Source organism: Haemaphysalis longicornis, unplaced genomic scaffold, assembly GCF_048455015.1.
Source record: "Haemaphysalis longicornis isolate Haplotype H1 unplaced genomic scaffold, Haemaphysalis longicornis Haplotype H1 scaffold_8, whole genome shotgun sequence".
NCBI lineage: Eukaryota > Metazoa > Arthropoda > Arachnida > Ixodida > Ixodidae > Haemaphysalis > Haemaphysalis longicornis.
The window spans coordinates 143471472-143489282 of record NW_027526445.1 but is presented as its reverse complement, the minus strand read 5'-3'; the positions used below and the strand labels follow the sequence as shown (position 1 = coordinate 143489282).

Below are 17811 nucleotides of genomic sequence, written 5' to 3'. Positions count from 1 at the left end.
GAGGCTGCAGTTGTATCGCTCTGTGTTCACGCAAGGAAAGGCGTGAGACTAGTTTCATATTTTGTTTCAAACAAATAACTTAGCAATGGTAGTATTCATTCAGCAAACCTTGCATACTGCAACGAATAAAGAAATAAATAATTTATTGGTCAAGTTTGAATGCGTAGGGTGCTCAATCCGTTGGAGGCGAGCTTGCTGCTGTGCAAGCTTATTTATTTATTTATTTTTATTTATTTATTTATTTTTATTTACTTATTTTGATACCTTCTTGCCTTTGCATACGTTACAGCAGGGAGATACATAACACTAAGCATCAAATATGAGACCAAATAACAAAATAATTCTACAAAGCGTGGTGAAAATAATCATTATACACAGTAGATACAATCATACGTGGAAGATAATTACACTCTCACATTTATCTAAAATAAAAATGAATCGCGCGAAGCGTCACCTTTAAAGGAAAGTTAATAATTTGCTTCAAGCTAGCGGTCCCACTTTGGGATATGTAGAATGGCGCTCGGATATACTTCTCCCCTTCTATTCCAGTTTTCGAATGATAGATATTACGAAAATATTTCAACCTCATGTTTAGTCTGTGATCTTTCCCGTCTTACCATTTAAGTTTACTTTTACTTTCCCTCATCCTAAGCTGACAGTGCCAATACGTAATACGAATCGCGCTGCCCTATTCGGTATGTCTTCGAGTGTATCAACCAGCTCTTTGCTGTAGGGATCCCAGAAAAAACATGTTGACTCCAACATTAAGCGCACATGAGTGAAATACGGTTGTACTTTTAAGTTAAGTGGGGGTTCGCTGAAATTTTATCTAGGAAAGCCAAAAACACGTGCATCCATAACTTTTATGTTGTGAACGTGCTTATTTCTCTAAAAAACTCGTTAAATAAACTCCTAGTTATTTATATTCCCGCCCATTCTTAAAGCAGTGTAATTTACTGTATATGTATTCAATTGGAATGAAGGTTTTCTTGTAAAATTGACGTAAACACACTTTTTAAGATTCAACGACTTTTTTGAATCGGCACACCAGGATGTTATTAATTTGAATCAGGCTGCAAGTATTCAGAATCACGTTCATGCGCTATAGTCCTGTAAATTACACAGTCATTCGCGAACATTTTTAACAAAGATTTGAGGCCACACAAACTAAAGAGGGCCCGCAACTGAGCGTTGCGGAATTCCTGAGGTCGCGGGAACATATCCGGACGAACAACCATTGAGAGCGACCGACTGCTATCTTAAAGAGATATACTCGGCTATCCATGCAATAACCGATTCATTCAGTTTATTGCCCGCATTGTACTAACAAGAAGGGGATATGAAACACCGTCAAATGCATTTTAGCCGCACAAGAAAATAGTCAGCTACTTTAAGCTTATCTATTGCTAAAGCCAAATCGTGCGTGAACTGAACAAGCTGCGATGAGATAGAAAAACCTGACGAAAACCGGGTTTGCTAGCATGCTGGTGAATATGTTTAACCAAATGAGTCATATCCCAAGTGTAGCTAATCTCAGTTTCAAACACCGCAACTAAATTAATATCCAGGCTTCGTCATTCACAAGGCTCTGTTATGGCAAAGTCAAAATAACACTTGTTTCTAAATAGGCAGTCATAAAATCCCATGAAGTAACACAGTGCAGGGCACGAAGTTGAGCCTACCAATTCACGAGCTAAGCCTCTTCTACGTTTATCACCAGCAATATAGTGCAACATTGTTTTTCGCAGAATTATTGTAAAAGGAATAGCCGGAAACTTGCGCTTTTGCGCGCCCTTGCCTTTCTTTGGTGGGGAGTCCTTGACATGGCGCCGGTTGAGCTCCTGCGTGGTGGCCGCTTCCTCGACGCCCTTTAAGGCTAGTTATTTTGGTGAACCACCGCCATGTAGGGTCGGACATCTCTGCCGGGACGATGTCTCCAATGATATCCATTTCTTGAGAGGGCGAATAGCCTCGAGCTGATGCGTCGACGAAGCTGACGGGCGAGGCGTTGTAGCGGCTATGACTGGCGATGCTTAGCTCACCCATCGGCGTGGCACAGTCTTCTTGTGGCAATAAATGGCATTTCGATGACCTAAAACTTTCCCTGGTAATGTACAGTGAGTCCTTGCACCTTGCCCGTTCACCTAGAACACTCACAACTGTTTGACAAACGTAGTTCGTTCATTTAAAACGTAGAAACACCGAGCGGATGAAAAACGTGTCTGCGCCATTCGACTCCCTAACGGCTCTTTCTTCACCCAGGGAAAAACCGGAGCTACGTCAGCGGGTCTTCTTACAAACACGTCTGTGCATGAATTCTCGGTGCCCAGACGCCCGCCGTTAATTGTTCGCATAATGACGTTAACCTGATACCTTACGAAGGCTGGTCTCCTCTTGAACACCGGTTGCCGAAAATTCTGCAGCCATTCGCTTGCCGTAATTTGGCCGAGAACCGCTAACCGAATGAAAAATGTACATTCTGGGGCCGTGCGTCAGCCGTTCTCCTGTATAACACCGGTTGCCTGAAGAAAACGAATATTCTGCCGCCGAACGCGCGGTTCAGCGAATGCCATGGGCAGCCGCGCTCCGGTCGGTCTCCTTTCGAACACCAACTGCCACAAGAATACGGATAATCTGTGGCCGGTCGCTTGCCGTGCTTCGGCTGAACACCACTTCCCAAAGGAAAAACGGATGCCCTAAAGCCGTACTTCGGCCGTTCTCTTTCTCAACATCGGCAGCCGAAAGTGAACTGAATATCTGGCAGCCGGGCAGCTGCCGTTGTGCGTCTGGACAGGGGCGGCCGGAGAAATACCGAAGCGCTGGCTGCCGAATGTTGGCCGCTCATCGTATGATCAGTGGCTGCCAGAACCTGGATGCTGGCCAGACATGTCAGAAAGCCTTGGGACACACTTCCTGTGCCCCCTGGGGTGGGTTTGTACAGGACGGTATGCTGACGAGCCAGCTGGTACTTGGTACATTGTTAGACTAAGAAAAACTGCGTGATTCTCGCGGGGTATCCTGGACGAAGAAAACGGGAAATCTTTGAGGCGTTTAAAATCAAGAAGAAAGGAGGTGCTTGTATTAGTGAGCCGTCAGCTTCACTTTTAGAAAAGGAAATGCTGTACCTATCTTGAACATTTGACTTTGTATCGGCACGTGGCAGATCATGCTTTTTACGAGACATCGTGTTTCTTTTTTTCCGATGTGATAACTCTTAGCTCTTTATCGGTCCTTTGGTTGCTTTCATTTTTTCTAGATATGTTTTCTGCTGTAATAAAGCCCTCAGATGTTCGTCAGCGACTGTGGTTTTGTCATCCCTTCCTTCGTCCTGTCGTTTGCGCTGTTTTTCTTCGTTTGTACAGGGTTTCTTCGATGCGCGTTTTGAACGTAATGGGGCTGGAGTGGTACGGGCATACGCAGCATGCGCAGGATACACTATGTTGTGGTGGTTAGTGCGGGAAGATATGCGATTCCCGGGCATGATAACAGTGGCATCACAATGAATGAAGGAATTTATGAAAAAATGACTAGTCTGGTGACTTTGCGTAGCAATTCAAAGTTAAAAAGATTGGCTTTGTTCTTGAAGTTAGTAACACTTGAGTGACGCGAGTAATCTGAATAGTACTTAATGAATCTAGCTGCTCTATTCTGGAGGGGTTCTAACGTTTCGGATAGATTAGATTGGTCTGGGTTCCAGACGGCGCAAGCGTATTCAAGTTTCGGACGAACTAATGTTGGATATTCTAGAAGTTTAACAGAAGGAGGAGTGAGTCGTATGTTTCTTCTGAGGTACCCAAGAACCGGGCGTCGTTAGAAATGTTTGTTTTGTGGGACGACCAAGTAAGATCTGTTGTTATATTTACACCTAAATATTTCTAGGAATTCACGGGGGATCACGAGGATGGCTTTGGGGCCTACTTAGTGGGGCATTGAGTGTGTCTTGGTCGATTGACGACAAGTTGAAAGATCCCAATGAAGTGGAAATGAAAGTGTGTCACGGAAAATCTTTTGGAACCAGAAAACAATTATGTAGGAGCCGGATGGGATTTCGTGCGATGAAAAGAAACTACGCGTGTTTTCCTGATGTTCAGAGTCATAAGCCAATTTTCGCACCAGGTTTCAATAGTTGTTAGATCTTGGAGTCATTAGGGCAGTTAATAAAACGGTTAATGACGCAGCCATCAGTGAATAACTTATTTTGGACGATATATTGGTAGGTAATTCGCTAAAACAATTTAAAAATAGGATGACGAGAACCGTACCCTGAGGTACATCTGAGAGGATAGGCCGCCGGCATGATGACGTTTGATTAGAGTAAACGAACTGCTCTCGGTTTGACGAGAAATTTTTTATCCATTATAGAAGTGCAGGATCAATGTTTAAACGCGAAGGTTTGAAAGAAAGGCGTTTCTTGGGAACTTTCTCGAAAACTTTTTCAAAATCTATGAAAAGGGCATCTGTAGGAATATTGTGATCGATAGTTGAGCAGATATTGTAAATAAAGAGCGCTAGTTTGGCGTCACAGGAGAGACCTTTCTGAAATCCGGGTGTACTAAGCTGGAAAAAAACTATACCGAGATAAGAAATTTGACTGTTTGAGAATAGATCATGTGTTCTATTATTTTACAGCACACGCATGTTAGTGATATTGGGCGGTATAGTTTGCAGGTGAGGATGATGGACCCTTTCTTGGTTATTGGGATGACCTTGCCAACCTTCTATTCCCGTGGCGCCAATCCAGATAACAGCGATTTCTCGAAGATGTGGGACAATTTGACAGCAGAGAAATGTTTGGCGTTTTTTTACATTAGAATTTATAGTCAATACCAGCAGATGACGTCACTTTCAAGGCATCGATTACTTGGATGATACCATTTGATTCAAAGATGACATTACGCATAGCACGGGGATGAAGGGGCGGGGAGGCGCACTTTGAAATACACCGGGCACACTTGGAAGTATGTACATCGTCAGGTTCATCGCTAAACACTGAGCAAAGCTAGTGTCCAGCAGCCTTGAACTCCGAGATTCAAACGCTTTGTTGATCTAATAACGACATGGGTTTAGCAGAAGTTCCGGAACCTTTGGGTGTCTGTGCGTGGCATGTCTGTTTGAGTGGACGAGAAGGTCCGCTTAGCGTCCGAGGTCATGGACTGGTAAATTTTTTCCGTCTCGCAGTACCTTTGCCAAGCGTAATTGCAGTTTGACTTTTTGGCTGACCGGAATTGTCTTTTCTATTGTCTCTAGCCGTTGTTACTGCCCGTTAGGAGCCTGTCGCATCGCTGCCCGATGAATTCACAAGCACGCCCTCCTTGTCAGCAACAATACACAGCTCCTTCCGCCTTGACATGAGTGTGGCGATGCGCCGTCGCTGCAGCAGACGGCGGAGGAAGCCCCTTCGCCGGCATCGTCCGCGATGAATCTCGGGATTGCACCCCGGCGCACCATCGACTCTCGGTGCGCGGCGGTGCAACCAAAAATTGCCCCGCGACGGTGCGCCCCGGTTTATCGAGGACGGACGGTGCACACTGGTGCGGTTTATCGAGGATGAAAAGGCGCACCGGTGTGCCCCCGTGCGGTTAATCGAGGAGGCTACAATATTCTGCCGCCGGACGCGCGGTTCACCGTTGAAAGAGTGAATGCGCGGCAGCCAGGCTCCGGTCGGTCTCCTTTCGAACACCAACTGCCACAAGAATACGGATATTCTGTGGCCGGTCGCTTGCCGTGCTTCGGCTCAACACCGCTTCCCGAAGGAAAAATGGATGTCCTAAAGCCGTACTTCGACCATTTTATTTCTCAACATGGGCAGCCGAAAGGGAACTGAATATCTGGCAGCCGGGTAGGTGCCACTGTGCGTCTGAACACAGGCGGTCGGAGAAATACCGAAGCGCTGGTTGCCGAATTTGGGCCGTTCGTCGTATGATCAGTGGCTGCCAGAACCTGGATGCTGGCCGGACATGCCAGAAAGCGGCCATAGACGGGCCGGTCTTAGTGCACACTTTCTGTGCCGCCTGGGTACTTTCGAAACGAATTCCAATAGCTGTCGGGTGTCACTGAGCTTCCTGTCACTGTGACACTGAGCTTCAGGGCCTGGCGGGACCTTCATAAAAAACTTCTATACAGTGAAATCTTGATGATACGTTTCTGGGTGATACAAATTTTGAATAAGTGCCGACGAAATTGGATGGTTTGCAATGGGAAAAATTTCGGCTCTTACGAACGGACCTGCGCTGCCTGGCGGATGATACGACCAAGCTGGCGAGCAAGCGACGGCGACGTACGGGCTCTCTCACTCCTCTTTGTCGCTAATTCTCCAGGAATGGCCGGGCTGTTGTTTTCTGCTCCCGAAAACATGCCGCGCACGTCACAGGCGCGCTGAAACTGCCGCGGAACCACCCGCACGCTGCGCGCGGCGTGGCCGGCGGCGACAACATGGCGGTGGCGGCCGCAGCGAAGTGGTGTCAGGAGCTCGAGCAACCGCTTCTAAGCGCTCTCTAAAATGCTGCTCAAGACACAAAGTTGCTTCTGTGGTGAAGAAGCTGATAATGCAGGTGAAAACGGTACTATAAAACATAATCTGCGCCGCTAGTAAAACCGCCCATGCAATATTTGCCGGGGTGGTAAGCCTAAACATCGCGTGCGAAAACACACCATGCGGGTCACGCTTAAAGGGGCCCTGAAAGGCATTTTGAGCACACTAAATGAACTAGCGCAATCGTTAGATTGGGTCGTCAACGTCACCTGTGCCAAGTATTACTCTTTTACGCGCAGCGGAAAGCTCACACTTTTGTTGCAAAGTTTGTCGCCCTTTTCTCACCCTTTCCTTCGTGTTTTTGGACGCCGCCATCTTCACATGTCTACATCATCGATTCCCTGATGTTCGTCACGAGGTAGAAATCCTGCTATTGGGCGGCTTTTTCACGCACTTTCGGCAAATAGATGTGTCGTCTGCTCAGCGTCGGCTCGCCGGCTGATCTGCCAGCGGAGTGCCGGAGTGCTTTGACATTTGACGACAAACGAAACAAGTGTAAACAAACGCTTAACCGTTTGTATTGAATGCAACACGGCCATAAGACGACGTGGATTTTATCTTACGTGAGTACGTACCATAAAGAAAGTCCCGCGGCACTTCTTTGGTGCAATCGCAGAGAACGCCCTGAGCCGAATGCCCGGGTTTGACGCGTACATTTTATTCAACTTCAAAACAAACCAGAGATGCGTTTCGAACGAACGCACCGTCACAACATGCGTTTTCAAGTCTGAACCGCGATTGACAGACGATGGGTTGCCTCCTCCTGCCCGTCTTAAATTCGGCACTCACCTTACACCCGGTTTGCGGGGACGAACAGCAAGTCACAACTCTGGCGCGCAAGCGAGAAGGCTTTTAGCCAGGCACACTACACATACCCCATGCGAGGTTGAGTGGTACGTCGTTCGAGAAAGATAATCCAGACCATGGGAAGCACTATCCACCAGCGGAAGTACAATGTCGCATTTCATCGGCAAACGAAGGCGTCCACAACACACAGGAGGCGATGCACACACACACACACACAGCTTCGGTCGCTGCATTGGCTTAGCTGCAAGCTTCGTTCAGACAATCAGCGATGCTACGACGATACAGAGCTGCGTGAGGACGACGTGCTAACCACTTCACGTATTTAAAAACACGGGCAAAGAACTAGGTTTATCGGAAGCAAAAAATCTCCTCCATTATAGTGCCTTTCAAATATACTGGCTACTGTGCCGAGGGCGGGCTCCGGGCGGACGCCGGGAGCGATGTACGCGGACGGCTGCCGTGCGGGAGTGTGCGCGTTCGTCCGGCCCGAGCAGATCGCGCGGTTACCTCCGAGCTGCGTAGCAGACGGCAGCGGCAGAACTTCCCATTCCCGCTTGCGACGAAAGCGAGCGAAAGCGACGGGAATTCTGTCGCGCGACGAAAATTTGTCCCGACCATTCGACAAAAACGATCGTCGCGCGACAAAGCGACGGAATTCCTGCCGCTTTCACTCGCTTTCGTCGCAAGTGCGAACGGGCCTTTATGCGCAATCTCCGCCCCACATAAAACAAGCTCTTGCTTGTCGCCTGAGCATACGGTTGATATCTGACTACGTTACACTGTGCTTGCCAGTGTATTTAAACGATGTCACTAGGTTTGAAACGTACGCGCTCGGCGTGCAGCTTTGTAAACGCAAGCGGTCTCACATACGCACGCTATTTTGCTGCTAATAGAGTTTTAGTACAGCGTTTGTGGCCTTTGCATACGCTAAACGCTAAATTTTTGCGTCCCGCTACGTAAAAACCGCGAGGGGAGTTTGTTATAGTAGAGCGTCTCATCAATTTTGCGTAGCGACACACTAATGCATACGGCGCCATCTGTCAAATGTTTTCCGAAATGTCTCGCCGGGTGATCTGCTAGCGGAGTGCCGGAGTGTTTGGACATTTTACGACTATCCAACAAGTGCAAACAAACGCTTTCCCGTCAGTGTTGAATGCAACACATGGGTGCAGCTTGCCAGAACACGGGTTCTCGCTGATCGAGTGCGGCGTTGGTTTGCTCTGCGCCTTCCCGTTCATCGCCGCTGATAAAGCGATCCGATCCGGCGCGTTTTGTGCACGGGTTCTGTGTCGGTTGAAAATGTCTTTTTTCACATGCCGCCGGTAGTAGGAATTACAACCACCGCAGAATAACACCCGGCACCAGCGGGGCCACATCTGAGACCGCGCTTTTTGGATAAACAGTGCGCGGTGCACCAAAGGGAACGAGCGCACGATTCTCCCCGCGCGGCTGCGAGTTCGCCGCCGATACCAACTGCAGCTACGTACACCGCGAAAGGGCAAGGCCAGGCCGCACACATGCAGCCAGGTCTTTCGTTCGCTTTTCCAGCCTTTAGAGGAGTGTCCATGGTGTCTACAAAGATGAAAAAGCCGAAAGAGCTGGCGCGTAGCAGACGGCAGTCTGTGGGAGCGCAATAGAGGAAGTACGTCACCGCTGAGGAGCGGAGCATCATGGGAGGGGAGGCCAACAGCGAAGAAACAGTTGAAAGGAGGAGGAAATACGGCGCGACGATTATGCGCGGTTTTTGATTAGAACTGATGTCAATGGCACTGCGACTTGCCTAACGAAACCGAAACTTTAAGCAGTTTTTATATTCGTTCACCCGAAATACTTCGAAATATTACAAAATATTACAAATTGTAAATTCGAGTCGAAGCGAATTCGAATACAGTAATATTCGTTCGAATATTCGAAGCCCCCGAATATTCGCACAAGCCTACCAGAAATACCTCCTGCATTGAAAGTTGGAGGAAACTGTTTCTACTGCAACTGCACGTTTTTTCACTACCGTAGCATGATTACTGCCGCATTTCAAAAGAATTCACCCTAAGTGGAAGTCGAATTTTTTCTGAACCAGAATTCAATTTTGGGTAACTGTAGTTCTCTTGGATGAACCCCTTCACTGGCAAATTCTCCTAAACGGGCTACCAACCAGTTTTTTAGGCGTATATTCTCTATCCCAAATAAAAGTGCATCATTTAAAAACGCGTTGAACATAAATGGTTTTGCTCATAACACCCTAAAACATTTGAAATCTTGAATCTACCAGCCTTGCCAAAAGCGGAGTCCCTCAATGCTTTTCTTTCTGGTCGGGACATTCCGGCCGCAGTTTTAAACAGGGACAAAAGCCGCCACTTTACTTCATACCATACGCTGCATGCAGCACTGTGGAGGCTGCATTGTTGTCAATAGAGCGTCCACTGAGGGCGCCTAGCTCACCCTGAAGGGGGTTTTGAAAGGACCTTTCAGTCTCCCCTCTCGGCAGGTGGAACCGGAAGGCCCCAGCGCCTGTTCTCGCTCTTTCCTTCGCGGTGAGCAGCACGTTCAAAATAACCCAGAAAAATACTTTATGATGCTGCAGAAGGGTGAAGCGGTGGGCCAAATTGCGTTACTGCAACGCTGTTCCAGCGCAACACTTCCTTTATCATAGCGTTGTCGCGTTAACCACCAGTGTTGCCACCGCTAAGTGTTCAGTGCTGCCCGCCTTTTTGCAAAGGGTCTATTTCCGAATGCGTTGCGCTCCCAGAAATGTCCCACCCTCTGGGGAAAACCCCACTACCACTTCGATGTTGTGTCGTGAAGTCGCAGTTCAGTCTGCTCTGTTCCCGCTTAGGGAGGGAGGCACGTTGTATTCGTTTGAAAAACGGCTTAAAGCTGGAGATGGGCTGTTGAGTTCAAATACCTCAGTTAATCAATGAAGACCGTCGGCACTTGCGTTGTTGTATAATAGCCTGTGTGGCTACGTTGTGCCAGTCACGCTCAAGTGTTTGAGGGATGCTAGGAGCAGCCGTGGGAACGTTTTCTGCTTTTGATCGATTGTCTGGGAAAGCCGGCATGCCCGTGCAGCTGATCAAAATAATTCCAAACAGGAAAAGGCTATCAATGTCCTATTGCGGCGAGCCAAACCTTTGTTGTCTTAGGTCCAAGCGGCGCCGGGGGTACCTTGTGACGCCGGCAGAAGGTCTCGCAAGTTGCTTGGATAATTGCTGTAATAGAGCGTGCAAAGCGCGTGTGTGTCCTGGTTGGTGGGGTTGCACTCAATGCGGCATCATTTGGGAGACCAGACAAGAATAGGGAAATGCACGCCACATCGCCTGGAGAAGTTGTTCCGTCCAAGGTACGCTGAGAGGTTTGAATTCGGTGCGGGTGTACGGTGTCACCCTGACGGCGGATATACGTGACGAAGGACTGGCAACTCCTTTTGTAATGCACACACCGTGTTGACAAAGGCGGCAGTTTTGTTGGCGCGGAGCATATTTTTGGAGTGCATCGTAGGAACAATACTTGAAAGAGGCCGCTCGAGGGTCAATGGCCAGCACTCAGACTTCTATCAGTCGGTTGGTTTTCATTATTGAAGTGTTCTGCTTTGATGAATATCTTGGACTTTGAGTGAGAGTTTGGCCCAAGAGATTGTTTGGGTATACTTTATTTACTCGCGTAATGATCGCACTTTCTTTTTTTTTTCAAAATATGATGCAAATTTAGGGGTGCGTTCATTACGCGAGGTAAATTTTTCGCAAAAAAAGATTCAGTGCAGGAAACGCAAGTTGCAGGTCAGAATGTTTACGATAAATCTCATGAACATAATAAACATACCAAATAAAAACATAATAAAACTCTAACGACCACTGAAAGACCACCGAGGGACACAAAATGCAGCGTTTTCATTACGGAACGCGTTGGAATTCCGGAACGTGCCGGAACGAGTTTGCTGCGAGGTGAGAACACGTCAACGAATAAGTGGCTGCTGCTTTCACAGCGTGGGACATCAAGACACGGCTTCCGACGCAGTAAGCCGAGCGCGTTTTTTTATGTCTTGGAAGAGTTTCTTCCGCACCAATAATGAACTCATGCTTGCCAATACCGCTAATATCATCAAGTCCGCAGCAATAACGTTGCCAGGTCCGCTTTGAAAGGGAAGGAAACTAAGGTAAGCACGACCATCGTCATCTAGACTTGGCACACATATGACATACGGCTGCGGCAAGTTCAGTGTGCGATCATTGCGCGGGAAATAAAAAAATTCGTATTTTGACGACGAACTTCAGAGCTGCGATCATTATGCGAACAAATACGGTAAATCATTGCTGGCATGCCCAAAGCAAAGGGGTCTCATCGACTAATTACTTGAAACTGCGAAAACAGCAAAATGTTTAAGGTCACGTATGCACCTCCGGGTTGTAATAACAAACTGTACTTTGCAATTATTACTACTTTTAGTGCCACAATAAAGTTCCTACGCGTTCTTGACTATATAAAATATGGTCTTTCCCATGCACTAGCAAACACATTCTTGAGGGGAAAAACTGTTGGCGGAAGCTGTAAAAACGACCATACCTAAGAGTTTTTTTTCTGTAAACATTTTATTTCATTTGAAAAAACATTTTTGCTACCTGCCAAATCTTTTCTCATCTTGGAGACGGCCGGTCGGAAGAGTTTTGAAAAAAATTATTGACATCACAAAGTTGGCAGAGAAGCCTGGATGTCACAGATAAAGCACAAGACCAATAGTCCAGTTGAATGTTCCGACCGCTTTCGAATGTTCCAGTCTGTTTTTTATTGGGTGTGTGCCAGCCTGGAATGCTTTCCATGCAGGAGATGGGAGCCTGCAGTAAATCAAGGCGGTGTATACGCGCGAGTTTCTGACCCCCTCCCAGGCGATGGTTTATAGTGTTTTCACTGAAAATGGTAGATACATGCCTTTGTCCCAAAACAACTGTGAGTAGTTCTTTGAGAGGCAATATTTGGAACCCTTATTAAAAGGTGTCATGAAATAAAATACAACTTTTTTCAATGCGTAAGAACTGGCCTTTCCTAACTCAGACAGCTCCACTCCATTCACGGGGGAGGTTTTTTTTTAGTAAAAGATCGCGAGAAATATTTTAAGAATTGGTCCAGCTTGTACTGGTGCAAGGATGGGTCAAAAGGAGTGCTGGCGGACCCTCTCCTTCGGCCGAGACCCACCCGGATTTTGCACCACATATGCATTTCTGAACTTGCCACTGAAAGTTCTTCATGAGTTGCTGGCCCAGATCGTTTCGTCCAGACGCTTTCACATCTCTCGCAAAGTGGACCGCATTAGCATGTGCTAGAACCCGCGGCCAATTCCAAAGCTAACAGCCACGCTAGGAATTCAAAAGAAATTCTGTGTACCCGGGATGCAATGCTAGCTCAACCAATAAATCAGTCACATGTCATAATGTGGGGGACCCAGGTTCGATTCCCCCTACAGGAAGCATTTTTTTCTTTGCAATTGGTTTCCTGTTGCCATCGAACAACTTATGGCCGTGGTAAACAGCTCCGTGTAATATGAGTTGGCACTGAAAACAGTTATCAGCGGGTTAACTGCACATTAGCGTTTGAGTGGGGTGAATGAATGCAACTAAGTGCAGTCATGTTTTTTTTTTACTTGTGGCCTAGGTTGGTGGCCAACAGTGGCTTAAGCACGGTTCTGTGATGTCATGGAGAAATTGCCGAGAAATGGCTGCGGAGTCACCACTGGTGTATTTCCCTCAGTATCTGTTATTCATGTGAAGTTTTCAATAAAATTGGTATCTTTGCTATCAGGACAAAGCAGTCTTTATAATGAACCAGCATTATTTTGTGTTCACGGCCTCTTTAAAAAGTACAGGTTCTCAGCTTCTGTTTCTTGCAACTCTCTAGATTCCGAGGGGCCCACAGAAGACTCGACTCCATGGAAGTCACGTGACAACGAAGAGGGGGACGCTGGCCCTATTGCCTTGTCCACCATGGAGAGCCTTAATGGACAATGTACCGGTCAAACCCTCCACTTCCGGCTGCCGTGCACAGCTACCGAAGACGCCCCTTGCCAGATTGTCGACCATCTGTCTGCCTGGAACGAGTTCTTCTGCCCCGCCTCCTGGCAGCTGCAGGAGTTGCCTGGAACCAGCACAAAGCTCTCCCTGGCGTTTTTTCGCGAAGCGAATTGGAGATACTGCTCATCACAAGAGCGGCATCTGGCTACCCTGCTGGCGTGCGAGCTTCTGAGGAGTCACCGCTGTGTGTCCCATGTTGAGTTGGACATCTATGTCTTCAAGCCACACCTTCACATCCTCTCGGATGCCCTCCGAGCAAGCCCATTGATCACGAGCGTGAAGTTGGCGTGTGGTTGGACCAGTGGCGAAGACCTTGCCACGGCCGCTCTCTCGCTGCCACATCTGCAAGAGCTCGACTACTCATCCTACGCAGAGCATTCGCCAACCATGGTTGCTCGACTCTCTACTTTCCTTCTGACCACGACGTCTCTGACTGCACTCAAGCTTTCCAAAGGGTGCCCCAAAGGTCTGAGTTGTGAGGACTTTTTTCAAGGCCTTGGGAAGAACTGTTCCTTGAAGGAACTTGCGCTGCCTAGCCGCCTCATCGCCGAGGCCCCACCCAGAGCGCAGGCAGCATTCACAGAATGGTTGACAAACAGTGTCTCCTTGAAGAGCTTGACTTTGACTTCACTTGGCAGGGAGTATCTGCCGCTGGAGTGCATTGTCGAAGCGATTCTGGCAAACACGAGTGTTGTCACTTTGGTTTTGGATTGCCCGGAAATTGACCAATCAGATGTCGAGCTCGTATCAAAAATCTTTGAGCAAAACAAAGTTCTGCGCTGCTTCAAAATACTGTATCAACTTGACTCATTTTCAACGACACCTTCCTTTGTGCAAGGGTGCCCGGAAAAGGCTGACGGCGACCGCTGCCTCAAGGCACTGATTGAAAATCACACCCTTGAGGAAGTCCGATTGCCGTTTGATATCTGGAATGATGGCCAGTGGAAAGAGCTGTTTGAGGCTCTGCCAACTAAGAGGAACCTTAGGCGGGTAAGCATCCAAGCAATGGGCAGGGCACCTCCTTTTCTTGTGGGCAAACTCTGTGCTGCCCTTAAGGAAACATGCATGGATGAGAAGGTGTGCTTCAGCAGGTCTGTCAATTGGGAACATTTTAATGAATGGTGTGCATGCAAAGCATTCTCGTCACTTTTCGGAAGCGCTAACGACGACAACAGGGAAGCGGTGGTGGGGATTTTAGAACACGTGCCGTCCCTTGGCCACATTACGTGCTTGGACTTGTACCTTGACATCCTAGACTTACCGGATGAACTACTGTCTTCGGTTTTCGCCACTTTTCTTGGAGCTACTCACTCACTCAAGACTCTGAAACTGAGGTTTTCTTGGGACATGCTGTTGTTTGACTGCCAGGAAGGCTTGATGGACGGCCTGGCTCATAATACAAGCCTGAGGGAAGTACGAATCGAAGTGGAAGAAGCCAGGAACGATTTCTTCGTATTTTCCGAGCGTTTGGCCGACATTGTGATTGGAAGCAGGAACGTCAGCAGAGTATACCTTGACACTCCCTGCTGCGGAGGATGTGCTTTCTTGCAAAGCCTGTCGACAGGCATTGCGGATAACTACACTGTCTTCAGTGTGGCCGTACCCGATTGCATCTGCAGCGAGTTCAAGAGGCACTGGTTCAAGGTTTGGGACACAACGAGGCGCAACTGCAACTTGCTAACCGACGCCGCCGACTTTGCCAGAGGTGCCCGACGTGACAGGTAGGTACCCCCGTCTCTGAAGAGAGTCTCGGGACTTTCAAAACAAGTGAACTAAATTTATTTTGACTGGTTTGCACTAACAGCGTAGTCCAGAGTATTCCTGCAGTGCAGCATTTGAACTTGTGGAAAATAGTTTTCATATTCAGCACTGTTAGCATGCACAAGCCATTTCACGAGATTTGCGGCTGATGTTTGCGCATTTTTGGCAAATAGTGTGCGTTGGACGTGTAGCTTCCCTCACATTTCTTTGTTCGGAATTTGCTGAGGTAAGCATGGCGACACACTGCAAGTCTGTAGAGCTGAATTTAGGGAATTTACACTGTTGTATTGGTTCAACCTGCACGTGAACAAAAATTTTAGATTAAAGTGGCCATGATGTGACAAAATACTGGTTTCCTAAATTTTAAAGAACAACCTTTGGTAATTCAGTCAGCTTCATTCCAGCCACAAAAGATTTTTTACTGAAAAATGGAAGAAATATAAAAACTCAATTTTCGCACTAGAGGGATTTACTGTGCGCATGAGTGACATCACAGTATGAGCGAGCATTAAAAACAATGTTATGAGCACAGGTCAGTGCTCACTTGGGATAACACTCATTTGTACTCAAACTCTCGAGTGAGTACGATAAGCGAGTGTAGACCCAGGTAATAAAGGTGAGTGGGATGATAAGTGCATACAGACACAGAAAAAGATTGAATATGATGATGAGTGACTACAAACATGAGATCGTGTACTCACGAGTACGTGCATCGGGAGTAGTACTTATGAGTACTGAATTTGTGATTATGCGCACTCGCAAGTAGCATTAAATGAACTATACTCAAGTCCTGAACTCACCAGTGTGGACTTGTGAATTTGATCATGTGCTCAAGTCGCGGCGTGTGTGAAGAAGTTTCACTCAATTTGTGGCACCCGAATAAATGAGGTAAAGTGAGGTGATAAGGGGGAAAACTGCTGCATTCTCCATTCCGTCTTTCACTGTGTTGCCACTTTTGGCAACCGTGCGTCACGGGGTAGCCGCAGTTAAAGCACGGGCATGCATGGGTGGCTTTTTCTAGTTTACTCGAACGCAAATGTAATTTTAGGCTTTGGGTTACGCTGGATGTAACTTGAAACATTGGATCAAAGTACAGTCCAACTTAACTTATCCCATGTCTTGGTCGCAGCTACCTGAATTGAACTGGATACATGGAAGTGGGAAAATATGAAATGGAAAGGTTGTTTTGTACTGGGTTGAAATGGGTGTCGTAGAACGACTCCCTCGTGGATGAGCCGCCGGGGAACTGAGCCATCGGACACCTTGATAAAATGCTTTAATGGTGAAGAAAGCAAATTGTGCAATGACGATGATGGTGGTGTGCTATGTTCCAGGAGCCACATCTTCCTCTACAGTTTGAAACAACGGGAGGGAACACACAAACAGGTTGAAATGGGAATGGGTTCAAATGGGTACAGGCAAAATTAGCATCGGCGAAACGGGAAGGTCGTTTCGCACTGGGTTAAAATGGGCACAAACAGGAACCCCTAGTCCTGCTTGCTTTGTTCAGATTGTTTGAAGGGAGGGGCACGGGAGTATCAGTGCAAGCTATTACAGATTGACTACTATAAGTACACGTTAGTATAGGTAAGTACAGTACGATTGAGTACAAATTGAATACAAGTACTCATGAGGACTAACTAATGTGCTTGAGTACACGGGAGTACGATTACGAATGAGTATGTAGGGATTTTAAGAGTGATTTGCGTACAGGGCAGCTTTTTGAGTGTGAGTACACAATAAAGAAAAAAATGGCGATCAAGTTTGAGTGACCCTTTTCTTTTTGCTGACGTATAGTTGCAGTAAGATAATTGCACACCAGCATTGAAGTAATACAGTCGAACACGGATATATCGAACTCCAAGGGGATCGCGAAATAGTTCGATATATGAAAAATTCGATATAAACAATATGGGCTTATAAACATATGGGCTATATAAACATAGCCCATATATATATATGGGCTATATAAACAATATGACCTTACCTGTGGCGGACGACCACTTACCGATCGGTGCATTCAAGAATGACAACTGATTCCGCACTAACTACGCAACAGGATGCTTTATTTGCGTGAAAAGAAATCGCTGATCTTGGCCTGCTTCTTCGTCCTGTGTATGGAATTAAAGACGCTGGTCTCAATCTTCTCGAGGCTATCCAGGTGCGACAGCCCAGTTCCTACCATGTCGCCGCAACTACGTCGAAATAACCTGAACACAGCCGCCAGTTCACCGGCGGAGTACGATCGTGTAGCCGCATCCTCGTCCGGACGATCTCCGCCACTCGAGTTATCATCCTGGGTTCCTGCAACCGCAGCCTAGATATCCTCGTCACCGACGCTCGCAACAGCGTAAACATTGCTGTCAGCGTTGATGAAGTCGCCGGCAGACACTGCGGCTGGAACAGCAGCCGGGTAAAGGGACGACAGCTCGCGAAACGTGTCGTCCATGCCCTCTTCGTCGTCGTCGCCGTCTTCGCAAGCTTCTGAAAGTTCGGCCGTCACGAAGCCTGCCTTCCGGAAGCAGTTGGCCACGCTCTGCTTTACGCTGATCCAGGCACCCGTCATCATGTGTATGCCCCCCAGCTGGCCAATTTTAAGCTCGGTGCCCACGTGGAGGTTCATCAAAAGCCTATCGAGGAGTCGCCTCCTGTACC

General features: G+C 47.5%; 1 protein-coding gene across 7 annotated transcripts in view; it reads left to right on the top strand.

Annotated features, from left to right (window-relative positions):
- Positions 1-17811, top strand: part of LOC144149999 (uncharacterized) — an 86038-nt gene that overhangs the window by 52033 nt on the left and 16194 nt on the right. For 5 of the 7 annotated variants that reach the window (XM_077681767.1, XM_077681769.1, XM_077681765.1 and 2 more), the window contains one exon: positions 13223-15116. The exons of 1 other annotated variant lie outside the window; for it this stretch is intronic. In XM_077681767.1, the coding sequence (XP_077537893.1) occupies positions 13223-15116 (1894 nt within the window). Of the gene's footprint in view, positions 1-12979; positions 13148-13222; positions 15117-17811 lie in introns of those variants that run through there. One more of the 7 variants, XM_077681772.1, reaches the window with a different exon arrangement.